Source organism: Strix uralensis, chromosome 3 (genome assembly GCF_047716275.1).
Source record: "Strix uralensis isolate ZFMK-TIS-50842 chromosome 3, bStrUra1, whole genome shotgun sequence".
NCBI classification, from domain to species: domain Eukaryota; kingdom Metazoa; phylum Chordata; class Aves; order Strigiformes; family Strigidae; genus Strix; species Strix uralensis.
In genome coordinates this window covers 73,697,100-73,711,801 of record NC_133974.1, presented here as the reverse complement: position 1 = coordinate 73,711,801, position 14,702 = coordinate 73,697,100, and the positions used below count along the sequence as shown (strand labels likewise).

The 14,702-nt window shown below is 41.0% G+C and overlaps 1 protein-coding gene across 1 annotated transcript in view; it reads left to right on the top strand.

Annotated features, from left to right (window-relative positions):
* UST (uronyl 2-sulfotransferase) overlaps positions 1 to 14,197 on the top strand; it is a 178,040-nt gene extending 163,843 nt beyond the window's left edge. The window contains exon 8 of the mRNA XM_074862898.1: positions 10,040 to 14,197. Within this exon, the coding sequence (XP_074718999.1) occupies positions 10,040 to 10,320 (281 nt within the window). The 3' untranslated portion in view covers positions 10,321 to 14,197. The remainder of the gene's footprint in view (positions 1 to 10,039) is intronic.
* The last annotated feature ends 505 nt before the right edge of the window (positions 14,198 to 14,702 follow it).

Genomic DNA, 14,702 nt, shown 5'->3' with positions numbered 1-14,702 from the left:
AGGAGGAAAATCTATTGCCTGGAGTACAGAGTAAGTACACGCATGTGTAAATCTTGATGATGTTTGAACAGCATCTAAGCACCTACAAATGTCCTGTATTCAAGTATATTAACCCAAGCAGATTAAAATCACACTTCTCTGTGAATTGGGACCTGCTTCCAAAATCTCTCAGACATAAAAATAATTGCTAGGGGAAGTTTCCTGTGGCAGCCCACTGAGACACTACACCCTGTGATACAGCCTTTGAGGTAGCTCACCTCACCCAAGTGCTTCAGTGCTCAGAATCAAACGGGTCACACCAGACCTAGGGATTTTCTTCTACCTTTTTCAAGTCCTCATTCCTCACCTGTGGCTGTGCTGCTAAAGTGCTGAGGTTGGCATGAAAAGCCACTGTGTCTCTGTGTAACCACTGCACCAGCATCTGCCTCGGAGGTTTCTGGGAGGGGCACGACCTCTCAACTTGCAGCAAACCCCAAGTGTCCCAAGTTCCCCATCACAGATCAGGGCTGCAGGCTGTCACAGAGATGGCAAAAAGCCCAGGTGTGAATTCACCTTGACTTGAGTTTAATGACTTTGTGGAAATCCAGCAGGAGCCTCAGTCACTGTGAAGTCCTGAGATGGCTAAATGTTTGGCTTATTTATCTGTCAGACTCTTAAAGGTCTGCTGGGTGCATAAACATTTCTGTCTTTTTATGAGTGAGGACACTCGCTCTTCACACGAGCTTCTTAGTGCAGTCATGGAGGGAAGCAGTGGGTCACCTGGGGCTTCCTGGAAGGAGGAAAGATGCATTCTTGTTTGTGGGTAATAGTAACCTCAGGGGACACGAAGTCCCTGGCAGCCTTAGGGCTTAGCCTTGTTGAGACATTATACTTTGCCTTCTAGCCTGAATGGTAGAGAATCAAGACATTCCCTCTCCAGGAAAAGCATGGGGTGAGAATTGCATTAGCCACACTAGGAGATTACTCTCCTCTCCCAGGACTTCCAGTTAATATAATTCCCCTTCTTTTTAGTTTTTTCTCATGCTGAAACAAGTCTGCCTGTGTTAAACAACGGACCCTTTTCCTCGGTTTTGGCCAGAGGAGGAAGCCTTTGTCCCGATACCCTGGCGGCTGGCCAAGGCGGTCGGGCTGTGGGCCAGGAGGGGGTGAACTTGAAAGGAACAGTGTGTTGTTTCTGCTCTGGTAGCCTTCTTCCTTCTTCACCAGCGCCCCAGTCCCTGGCTGCCTTCAGTTGCTCATTATACACAAAAGAACCTAAGGGCAAAAGAGAGAATTTTCTCTTGACCGCCTGTAACTTGCAGTAATAAGAAATAAAGCAATTTCAGGGCTTTCAGTTGCCTGAGTGCAGACATAGTTGGGAGAAAATCTTCTTAGAACAGGCAATTTTCTCACAAGGGAGAAGAGAACTGATAGCTTTTTCTTTTTTTCGCCATTTTAATAGCAGCTTTCATACAGTAATGTACATCTTCCAGTCCTGTATACCCTGTGAGCAGCAGCTTTACATTGGCAGTGCATAGGTTTTATTATTGGCCATTACTTTAGTCCTAGTTAGTATTTTTGTTTTCATTTCTCATTTCAGTAGTTATTCTTATATAAAGCAATAAGCAGTCATATATGTGCTCTAGGAAGACAGGAAGAGGCAGCACTTAGAATTAATTTTTTAAGGCCATGTTCTCAAACTTTTTTAAAAAAATGTAGTGTTACTTCACATTTCTGCAAGGCCTGATACTGCAGGGTGGTGAGCACTAGCGTTGAACAGCCAATAACTAGAAAAGGTAGCAAATTAGGTGTTCAGACATCTTCCAAAAATTACATTCACACTGAGATATCTCAAAGGCACTGACAAAAAGTCTTTTGCAAGTGGTGCTCCCAACTTGGAAGCTGGCACGTGCAAGACATTTGGAACTTGCATCTATGAAAGACTTAAATGGACTATTGGGTCATTCAGCCTGGCTTCTTGTGTTCTGCAGGTCACACAGTTTCTCTTACTTTTGTACAGAGATCGGTAACTGGAGTTGACTAAGTTATCCAGCATTAATGTAAAAATACCAAATTATAGCAAATCAACTCTTTTTGTTTTGTTCTAGTGATTAATCACCTTCACCACTTTAAATAGCTGTGCCTTCCTTCCAGTCTGTGTTTCTCTGGTTTCTGCTTCCAACCGTTCAATATCCATAGTTTTCTCACCATGAAAATATGCAGATGCTGTAAACAAGTCACCTCTCAATCTTCTTTTTTTGGTAAGCTGACCAAAATGAATTTATCAGCTTTCTCTAAAGTGTCCCTTCCAACCCCAGTATTCATTCTGAGGCTGTTTTCATACCCTGTCTGATTTAGGATGTGGTTACAAAACTGGATGCTATATGCCAGTGTTGCAGTCATCAATACTATATATGGAAATAAAGACACCTCCACCTCACTCCATCCCTCTTAGACATCTTAAGCTTGCACAACACGCCTCTTCCATCGCTTCCTTTTTGTGGACAAAAATCACAGATAGCAGCCTACTGTGACTCAAAGCACAAAGGCAAGATGCCTGCTCTAGGTTCTCAAGTCCCAGGCTATATCTCTGCAGATTTTCTGCATAACATACCTGTGGTGAAGCTTTTCCTGCTCCTGAGCGCTGCTGAAATTTGTCTGGATCACTGCAACTTTCTCTTCTCTCTGCAAAAAAGTAACAATGTTAGTATCTGCGTAAGCTACTATGCAACACTGTTCACAAACGATCTGTAAGAACCTATTTTTACATTGTGGTTTTCTCAGTTCCAGACTTGACTGGATCCATTCAATAATACTTATACAGCTATAAAAGATACATTAGAAATTGCATATGAACTGCAACTATAGCAATTCTTTCAGCAACTCAAACTAGAGAATCCTGGCATTTCCTCTGTAGATGACTTTGGTTTTGGCACCTCCAACTCTGTCTAGTTCAACTTAGAAGTTGCTTAACAGCAATAAAAGTACCTGACCACATTCTCATAGGAATCCGCCTTTTCACTCTATGAATGTGGGTTAATTTTCAGCTTTTTTTTTCCTTCTGTGTTAACTTACCTTAACTGGGAATGCAACATTAAAGTGCACCAAATAAAGGAGTCTCTTAGAAGATCTTGTTGAGATTTGTTATCTGATCATCTGTGAGACACAGCACATTTCCAGGCCAGGGCAGCAGCAGCGACAGTGTGTGGTACAGGAGCATCGGCTGAGCTGTCCCACGCAGCTGGAAATCCACATTGTTGGATCCACAGCTCTGAACTGGTAGGAGCAAAGGCATAACACCGTGAAGTTTCCAGGAGGATAGTTGGAGATTTCATGATAAATACTTACTGGCTGGAGAAGAGACCTCAGAGAGTGGTAACTGTTTATAAGTATGGAGAAAGTTATATATTTGCATTGCTGAGCGTGTTGTAAGGCAAGTGTTTCATAATAGTGATATAATGCCTTTAATAACTTAAGTAGTATTTCAGAGCACTGTTGAATGCATATCACTGTTACACTGTCCAGCTGACAGCCAAACCAGTGCAGCGTTGACCTCTGCAATATACTCTCAACATGTTACTTGCATATACTGTAGGAAGATGTTTCTTTTGTTATTTTCAGCCTTATTGCCCGAAAGTACTTCTTACATTTATCACTAACATTATTCTTTTTTTGTTTTTTTTTTCCTTATGTTTATTCCTTGTTCTGATTTTGTGCCATGCCTCCTTGGTGTTTACATCCTTGAGCATTAGTAGTTGTTTGATTATGTGTCTTTCAGATTGTCTCTGTGAGCTCTTCCTGGCTAATCTCTGTTTTGGCATCTGCCAGGTTATCATTCTCTGAGCTCCCTGCATTTTGACCATGTTAATGTTAATAATGAAATTATACTAGGTTAACAGTGACATTATTCTTCCCTCTGGATTTCTTATTCGTTGTAGTGGTAAGAAAGAAGAAACGCCATTGCTGTGACTGTCTCACCTAGTTCAGTCTGTGTCATTGGCAGCCATCATTTTGCAGTGTCCGTGTACAGTCTGGTGTATTTGCTCCTAAGATCCTTGTTTGATAAATAAGACATCTGATTTGCCTAGGATTACAGGGTTTTGGAGTTCTAGGTGTTTCCATGACCCCTGGAGAGCTGTCCTTTCAGAGAGATCCATATCTGACCTTTAGGAGACAGGACATTCCTGTGTGCCAGTGGGCTAGAGTTCTCCTAATCCCCAGGAGTTAGGAGTCTTTCCATGTCATCAAAGCAGCACAATAATTCAGGACAGAAATGCTAAAACAAAGCAAGCACTTCGAGTGAGTCCTCAGTATGCACATGAGCGTCTAATCTTTATCTACATGTTGTTAAAACTTACACCTAACTTTGTTAATGTGAATAACAGAGAAGAGAGCAGTAAGGAGGTTAATAATTGGGAGTCATAGTATTTCAGACAGACAAAACTAGTAGATGCTATGGGACAAATTTCCACTTAGTTTTCCATCAACTTCGATTTTTAATGCACTTCGTCCCGGTTGGTGACTCTGTTAGGTTTTCTCCACGGTCCCTGCTTTCCTTCAGCAAACATGAGCCTATGCGAGTCACACAGTACAACCATGATGCACCATCCCTCCTCCTGCCTGGGACCCGGGCCCTGCCCTGGGCCACTGCACTCCAGGGCAGTAGCAGCCCTGTGGCTGTCAGAAGGACAGCACACGAGCCAAACACATCAGTGTCTCATCTGTTCTCCCCAAACCATCCCTTCCCAGTTATCCTTCAAGAGCCCAGCTAAAAATTTCAAGTTTGTAAAGTGAATCAATTTTGCCAAAAAAATTTTCTGCTGAGCTGCAGTTAGATATTCTGGGGGGAGATAAATTTTAGCATAGCCATCAGAGCCCTGCTTTAGTACCGCAGTAATTGTTTTGAGTGGCATATCAAGCAGAGGCCCTTGCCGATTCATACGTCACATCTAACCACAGTGACATATATTTATTTCCATTTAAAACTGTGCAGAAGTAGGTGTGTGCTGCAGCTCAGCTGCATATGATTGAAATGCGGGGCCTCCCCGTGTAGTTCCAGGAAATGAGTTTACTATATCTGTGACAGCCATCGTGTTCACACAGCCTTAGAGCAGTAGAGCTTGGCGTGGGGTTTTTCCACCACCAGCATTAGCCGGGCAAGCCCATGGTTATGCTCGCCTGCAGCCATCCTGTGCTGGCTCCAGCCTGGCTCCTCTCTCCCCACCGGATCCCCGAGGACCCTGGGCTCCCTGCGGCTTTGTCCAGGAGCAGCGCTGCGGAGCAAGCCTCTGCATTGCACCCACCGAAATGGCGGGGTGCTGGAGAGAGCGTCACTCCGAAATTCTCTTCTGAGGTGGGGAATGCCTTTAGATCATTTTGTCTAAATATGGCAATCCAAGGTTTTTTGAGCCACAGAGTATAAAAACCACTTTTCCCTATGGTTTGGATTGCTGCGGTGAGTAACGCCAATTTCTTAGTTTAAAAAAAAAAAAAAGGTAGAAAAAAGTGAGAATGGGGAAGTAATAGTAAATATTCATCACCTGGTAACCCAAAAGATTTTAATTTTCTTCATCCATATCTGCATACCAATTTAGTCTTAATTCAAGGCATGAGCAGGCTGCACTGGGAGGTTGGGTTACTGTATAGTACATTCTTTTTAGTAATTTAAAAGAATGCCAAAGCAAACACAGTTTAAAAAAAAAAAAAAGTAAATGGTCTAGTTTGTTGCCCTCCATACAGTTAGCTGTCTCAAAGGTCATAAAATGGGGGTCCTTTGGTGGGACGGCTGGGTTTGTGTAGCATATGCAGATTGTTATTTTGGCTTTAAGCCAGATCTACCTAATTTTTCCATTTTGTTTCTACGACGAGGAGAGGTGGTTAAGATGACTTCAAGGGGCAGTTCTGTGATTTCATTCATATTAGTATTAAAGAGCCTTTTAAGAGTATTTAAGATTAGAAACCAGTCTAAATAAAATTCAAGTGCAAAAAAAGTGGAGTTCACTTTTTTTATCAGAAGGTTGAGCCTGCAACCAGGCGCAGCCCCAACTTGCGCCATCTGACAACCAGCACCTCACAGCCACTTATGCACTGTGGTTACTGATGACGATACTGTGAGGCAAACCAATAGAAGCCAGAAAATCTACATTGCTCCTGTAGCCTCCCAGAGTGTGGGTGCTTCTATCTGTACATATGTATACATCTGTAGACATAGGTGTGTGCATAGATCAGAGAAGACTTGCACACATCCAGGAATCTGCTATGCTATGACTACTGCAATTTCAGAGGAGGAGTATATTTTGCTGCTTTCTCGCCACCCACCGCAAGGGTGGCATGCAGCACCTGGCTGATTTGGCAGATGGGGTGCCAGTGGGCTGCTCCCTGCCTGGCACACCACCAGCAATTTCCCTCTTGGCTGGTCCTGCCCCAGACTGACAGCCCCCCCCCCCAAGAAAACAGTTCAGCGCTTTTCACCTCGTTGGCGTTGGCAGCACTCCTGGGCTGAACACAAGTGCCTCTCTCTGCTGGGAGGAGCAGCCACCAAAAGGAGCAGGAGCTGTAAGAAGTGGCTTTTCCCACTTAGAGGCTTGGAGGGACCATATAAGTAAAGAGCTTTTTCCAGTGAGGTAAATGGAGTTTTCTGTAACAGAAATAACCTATGTAAAATAAAAATGAAGTTGGCAAGCAGTATAAAGGCTTCAGCTTAATAAATGCAATATTTAGTAGTGTATATTTGCTGCTGAGTTTGTAAAGAAAACCAGACTGCAAAGCTGGCGGGAGCTACCAACTAAGCACCAGAAAGAGGAATGTCTTGAAGTGCTCAGTAATCATAAGGCAGCGGTTGCCTTCTCACCCAAGGACAGACTGAGTACAGTGTCCTTCCTAGAGTGTATTCATCCAATACCCACCAATGGCAACTTGAACAACTGACTGCGAATTTAAAAAGATGAGACATTTGTTAGTCTATTCCGGTCTATGGCTAGAGGTGGTGTAGAAGAGAATAAGCTCTTGGGGAACCCGAATATTTTCACCAAAAATATTTCACATCATTCTCTAGCTATAGGTAGTGCTTTCTATGCAAATGCCTATTTTAAGTGCAAGCATTTCATGATCCTTCCTCTACACTTTTTCTTAGCTAGACAGCACGTTAAAGATTGCCTCTTTATTTTTACTTCAGTTTTTGTATATTTTAATCATTTTACTCCTACATAAATAAAACTATACAAATTGATAAACTGTGAACAGTCAGTAAGTATAGAGCACATATCACCATGCATCACTGTAATTAAAGCACAAAGAACTCTGTGTAATAAGTTGTTTAATTACTTAGATATATGAGTAGAGACAGAGATTTCAGTGTAATGAACTACAAAGTTTGGTGTAAAAGCTCCATTTAATTACAGAGCAGCATGTTTTAATTGTTACCAACTAATGAAAACCATTCTTCCTTTAGAGATGGAATTAAAAGTCCAAATGCAAATAGAATTAATGCTTTAAATAATTTTTCGTGATTTAGAACAGCATTACATTTGGTAAGCTAGTCAACCTGTTCTCTCTTAGTATCATATTCTTCATTTCAAATTACTCTGCCATAATTGGTAATCAAAACTGAGAGGGAGAATAGCTCTTTCAGATATAACTTTTTTCTGCACCAGATGTGTGTGACACTGTAAAGTCAAATGAATATGAGAATGTACAGCCCAGCAGCACTTGCTGTCTCATGTAGTATTATTAAAATGAATGGTTCTCAGCTGTTTTTCTTTAATTCCTTTACTCTGAAGTAGGAAAATGTGTGTCCATTGTCTGAAAATTAAAATGTGTTTATAGGTGTAGATACCATAAACTATATGAACATTAATCTTTTAAAATATAAAGAAAGCCGTTCATGTTCACATAGCTGTACTCTACCCTTCTGTTGTACTTTTCAAGATTTAAAATCTTGCATAATAGCGACTTTTTGTCTAAAGATCATTGCTGTTGTGTTTGTTAGCTGGACTTACTCATCTTTTAGTACCTCTTGAAATAAACGGGTTTGCCTTTGCTTAAAATTCCTCTCTTCCCTAAAAAGTTATTCTTGATTCTATTGGATGAGCATATTGCTTGTGGAATCCCAAGAATAACTCACTTTTCCTACTAGGAACCATTGATCCATCCCTTAGCCTTACATGTAAATGATTGTGTAAACGTGTTTCTCTGTAGAGCTGCTAAGCTCATGTTTGGCTTTGCTGGCAGGTGCTTCAGAAGACCTCAGTTTGGACTGCTCATATGAGCAAAACTTTGCCTGTGATAACATTCATTTTGATTCAGGGACTTCCTCTGGAAGTGAGGGTGGTTGCTGCTGCTGGGAGCTGGTTAGAAACATGAAATGTTCTTTGTTGTCTGCTTCCTCCTTGTAAGCTTTTTCTTCTCCACGCTTTATGGTCGGACCCTTTTGAATTCCTCCGACTTGCAGAACTGCTGTTACAGAATTAGGTTTCCATATCGAAATCCAGCTCTCCTTCACTGCAAGTTTGTCTATGTAGTCATATAGAATATGAGGATTTCTGTTTGGCATTTGAGGCAGCACAAATAGAGGATATAAATATTAAGGAAAGAATGAGCAGCAGAAGCCAAGACATGCTGGAACAAAAAAAAACTAGTTCTCATGTAGACCTTGCTGTTGTAGCAAAGAGCAAGAGAGAGAAGTAAGGACTGACAAGATAAAAATTAATCTATTGGTTTTGAAGTTAGAGAAAATGACCTTAAGATGTCCCCCAGTCAAGTGTCTTCCCCCAGGAGAGAACCAATCAATGAGCTCTTAAAATCCTCCAAAGGTACAGCTTTTGTAACTTGTATGCCCTACTGCACTGCCTAACTATCCTTGCCATGAAAAAGGTTTTTAACCAATGTCTAACTGGCATCTCCTTGCTTCCATTCAAGCCCATTCATCTTGCCGTGTCTGCACCCAGGTGTATTCTGAGGCTCTTGCAGTTATTTTCATGAGCATCACATTCTTTCAGAGTAACACATGAGGCTTTCAGAAAACCTAGTTGTAGAAGCTCATACTTCATCAGTGTAACATTCATCTCCACTTCTCCTAAAGAAAGTTGCAGTTGTTAGGGGGGATACAATGATGCCACAGGTCGGTACTTCCAGCTTTTTCTGTTCTCTTCTTCACAGTTGACTTTCAGTTATGTTTCTGTCTTGGAGAAGAAAATACATAGAGTGCTCTGGCAGCCTGTTGCCATCTGGTAGAAAACAGCAAAATGATTGCCTTAGGAGTCTGCTTTACACCTTGTTCAAATACATGAATCTCCAATGGTAGCATAATCTATTGACAGAGGAGGCAAAGAGGCAATTCAGTATTTTTGTTAGTAACTCGTAATTTTTTGTCAACAATAAAGGTGTTCTATTTCAGTTTACTAAAGCAAGAGCTGTCAGATGAAGGAAAGAAATCTTCTGGTCCCAGGGCATGACCAGGAAGATGAGTCTAGTTTAATTAACAGGTATAACAGGATGAGAAAGTCAGCAGGCACATTTGGTCTTGAGGTGTCATCTGGTGATGCCAACACTGCTTCAATGCTAGCCTGAGATGGATTCGGGTTGATAAATACCTGTTTAGATTTAAAGAATAATAAAGCACAACTGAGACACAGCATAGTATGCCACACAGGAAATAATTTATTAGTTCAGCTCAGCTGTGTGCTGGATATATACTTCACATGCATAAGGCAAAATTTCCAAAGCTAGCAAAGATTATGGGTTTCTCTACATGTAGTTTATGCTCATAATTGTATGACCTAATTTGCATTTTCAGATAAGCATCACCGATTAAGATCCTCGGTGACTACACATAATGCCAAATGCCATGTATGAACGAGCCATATTTAAACATGCAAGTATAACTTCAAACATCTATTTTTTTATGTCTCTTCCTGAAAGTAAATCCATTATTAAGGAGACAGATTGAGTGTATTTGTATCAGTAATGCAGCATGCCTTAATCTTTTTTAAAAAAAAAAAAAAGTTTAGGTCGGGTCTTGTTAATTAGCATCCACCATATTGCTTCTTTTGTTTTTTTACAGAACATAGGAAACTTGGCAATCTGACTGTGACAGTGAAAAAGACCGTCCCCTCTCCAGAAGCAATACAGATCCTCTACCAACGCATGAGATACGAATATGAGTTTTATTACTATGTCAAAGAACAGTTCCACCTGCTAAAGCGCAAGTTTGGACTGAAGTCTCATATCAGGAAACCACGTCCCAGACCAGAGTTCTTCATTCCTTCTCCCCTGGAAACAGAGGAGCCGATAGACGACGAGGAAGATGATGAAAAGTGGCTAGAGGATATCTATAAAAGGTGATGGATGGAAGAGCTATCCTTTCTCTTCTGGTGACCCCTCCAACTTTCTTAAGATTTTTTTAATTATTATTAAAAGTAATTCCTTAAGGAACTGAGTTAATGCGCAGCAGCATTTGAAACAGAATGAAAGAGACCATTCCCACATGCTGGGGCCATCGGGAGATACCTGGTTTTGCAGGTTTGATTCATTATACAGTGTTGGCTCTATAGCATCCTTGCTATAGCATAGTTCAACAGAGGAGTATCTACTGTCTATCACAAAATAACTTTTGGAGTACACAATAGTCCTCCGGGAACCTGCAAAACCTAAAATAATAGATTAGGCAGTCTTGAAAAGTAAATTTTACAGACTCTGGTTCTCTCTTTCTTCAGAAACAAGTCTTCATTGCATAACACTGCGGCATTAACTACCGGCAATGTGAACTACAGGCAGTGAGCCATTTGGGAAGAGTGCCTCTTTCTGCCCAGAGCACACTGGTGTCCCAGTGGTATGGTCAGAGCCATTGCCCTGTCTGTGCACATCCAAGGATAACAGGCTCAGAAGGGGGCTAGATAATGGCTTCTGAATTACCCTGGGCAGGAAGAGTGAGGCTGCTATTCTGGCAAATTAATATTAGTGGACATAAGGCAAGTTATACGGACCAGATGTTTTTGGCAAACCCTTCTAGTTCATGGAGTGGAAAAAGTTACCAGGTCAGTGAATGGCAACAACAGATGAAAAGTGCAAGGCAGGATTACCTAAACGGTAGAGTTTTGTCTCTGCAGTTGAGTACGTTTCTATTAGACTCTGAAGGAAAAGGTGCAGCATAGGGTTTTTATGTTCAGGAAGGGTATTTGTAGATTTTTATTCTTCTCATGGGTCACAAACCCTAAGAGATACAGGAAAAGTCACTCATTAAAAAACTTAGATGATCTGGAACTCCTATTAAGCGTGACCAGTATTTCTGCAATCGCAGAATTTAGTTGTTCACATCTGAAGCTGAACACAGCTGCCTCACCAGCAGACGCCTCCTCTTAGCGTGGCTAGAAGTAAAATTAACAATATGGACATACACAGCTTCTCTAGTTGAAATATTTCAGGATGATAAAACAAGGAAAAGAAGGTATGCTCTGTGAAACCAGAGCAGATTCAATGATATGTTTTCAAGAGAGTCACTGTGAAAGTTGCCCTTGTTAATCACTACAAGTATTATCAGCAAACGCTAGAAAGGGGATGGGTGGAGGCTGGGAGGGGAAAGGGGAAGAGCTCCAATATGTGACATGCTGTTGTCTTTAAGGTGGGTGTCCCCAGGGTTCCCTGTGATGTGTGGGCTTGCCGGCTGTTCGGCAGCCTGCCAGGACTGGGGGTGCAGAAGTGCCAGACCTGCAGGCAGCAATGGGCAGAGCTATTTGGCATCATCTGCTCCATAGCAGAATAGGGGGGACTTCGGGGTCTTGATGAGGCCTTGACCTCATGCACCGTTGTTGCCAGAGGAAACTGGACTAGTAGATGATAATAGCAATAAATTCCTGTCCTAGAGCACAGGAAAGAAGCAGGGCCGAGGAGTTGCAGCTCCTTGCCAGGATGAGTCCCAGTAACACTTCAGGGGCAGTGCACCTCTGTCTAACTCACGTCCTTTCTCAAACATCTACCAGGCAATTTTTGCTTCTTCTTCTGCAGCTGCCTCAGCAGCATGTCTGCCATCTGCAAGGTCATACTTCACTTTGCAATAACAAGCAAAAGTTATTTTGTGATGGACGAGGCATATAAACTCGGGCTAAGCTCGAATGTGCTTTCCAAGGGTTTTCTCTTCCGTGAGCCTGCTGAGAGCCAATAAACATTACGGCCCATCTTCATCACCAGTCAATCTTTACTGTAACTACATGCAGAGAACAAAAATAAAGAAGAGTAATCATGTTAAGGCAAGATGCTAACTTTACAGAAAATATTATGTAGAAGATTCTGTTTTCGTTATTAACATCCCAGGTTGGTGGTAGCAATGCACTACCGTGGGGGAGCATGTTAAAGAAAACTGAAAATGGCACAGATAACAACTAACATATTAGCTAAAATATGAATCTGCTGCATTGTATATTTTAAGTGGTTTCTATGAAATTACATTGAAAGAGTAATGATTAGTTTACACACTGTGGAGTTGTTATATTTTGGAAAGAAAACTAATATTCTCACCTTTCTGAAATTCTGTTTGAATCCTTTTTGCCAATGTTGTAACAGAATAATCAGTCACCTAACACTTCTGCAAGTTCACTGCCGCTTACCGTAAAGTTTATTTTTATCTGTTTATTTAATGGTATCTTCAACCATCATTACTTATAGCCTAAATACAAAACCTGTTTAATGATTTACTTGCTAGGTTTTAATGTTGTTGTATTTCTCGTAACAACCAACCTGGCCTCTCCTCCTTGAATGGTACTTCATAAATTTATCTGGCACATAGCATCTAAGATTCCTGGTCCTACAGCCTATTTGTCTGTCATGAAATATATTTTACTTAATTGTTAAAAGGTACGTTTTAAGCTAGTTAATCTTTGACTTATTTATTGAAACTTTTCAGCACATTCCAAATTCTAAGTTGCTCAGGAAGAAGTTGATTTAAATGATTATATTTTGGTCTGATGAATATTTCTTAATCAAAAAAAAAAATCATTGTTTGTAAGCCTTTAGCCCACGACAGCTTTGTAGGAAGTGCCATGCATGTACTTGTAAATCTTTGTGGAGGGAAAAAGGTGGGTGCTTGACATTTATGAAAATAAGAAAACATATGTGTACATAAGCTTAGCTATAAATGAAAGCAACATATGTTTTGGGATGAAATATTCTTTAACTTATTCACTACCATCTGAAATATAAATAAGCCATATGACTCTTTATTTTTCAGTCCAGTGATGCTTAAAAATAAAACTTGCACATTTCTTCCTAGCACCATAGTCCACTTGCTTACACTAGTTTTCTTGCCTGGGTACAACGGCTGTGGGTAAGATGTTGGAGTTGCACCTAGCACAGCAGGATTGGATACGGCACAGTTTATCATCTGAAACTCATACATTAGCAGCAAGATTGGGGCAGGTTGTTCCTGGGTTATTCTATGTCCCAAACTGTCTGGAGGTGCGAGAGTGAAGGCAGAATTATTTTACTCACCTAAGAAGTGCAGTAAGTACCCTGCTTTCTGGATGCCAAGTAAAAAGATGTTTGATCCAGGAGAGAAACAGTTTGGTCCCCATACACTGCATTTTACTAGATGTGGTATTTGATGGCCAGGTGTAAAAGCTCCAATAGTCCAGAGTGATGTTGTAATGTAAGTGAAACATCAGTGCTTTCATACTACAGAGAAAATCAACCATTGTTAAGATGCAGCATTCTGGAAAAAAATAAATTTTAGTCTTAAGTTTCAAGTGACAGTAACAAATGGTGCGGTTTTTTGTTCCTGTTTAATTTACTTCTCTTCCACGTAAATTGTGCTGATGATGCAAGGCTAAATCCAAGTATCTGAAATGTTCTCTACTTGTATGTAGAGAAGCAGCTCGGCAGAACTGCTGGTGTATTTGAAGCATGTCAATTTCTTTGCAATTCTTTATCATTGGACCTTTGATGAATTGTTTGAATGTTATAATATAGAACAGTATGTAGCATCATAAAGACACAAACAAACCCACGAATTTTAAACACTGGAGAACAGATCTGTGGTTTCCAGCCATTGAATTCTTCCTCCTTTCAATACTTGATGTAATAAAAATATTTAATGTAAAGGTAGATTTTTTGACTAACAAATGAAACCACACTGCATACCAACTTGAGTCCTCTTATCAAATGAAAAAACACTGTCTGCCAAGGAATAAAACCCTACATCCTCTTAAAAAATAAAGGTCTGTAATTCGCAGTTAAGGGTAATGGTGCTCTGATCTTTCCCTCCATTTTAAGAAAGGGAACATCTGTGACGTTAAACCATAGCCTAAAACAACACAGCAACATTTTTGAGAGCTGGAATACTGTAATACCATACCACAGCATTCCTTCTGTTTTATTTTTAAGGAATCAGCCTTTATTGCAAAGAGTGTTCAGCAAACATATAAAACACTGTCGATCGATCTGCTTGTATGAGCTGAGACCAGAGAAAAGAATTGAGCATTGTTACATATAGACCTCCACACACAGGCTCCATGGGAAAAGGTGTGGTGTTACCAAGCCTTGGGAGTGCCTGTCTAGTGGTGCTGAAATCACCAGGACCATTTTTGCAGGGTCTGTCCCAAGGGAGTGAGTTTTGCAAAGTCGGGCTCTGCTTACGTGCCCACAGGTATGGTGAGAAGGGTGCTGGAAGGCAGCTCCATGAGAAACGGCCACTGAGGGGTGAAAACATCCCCTGCAAAATGTTAGAACTGGGTGGA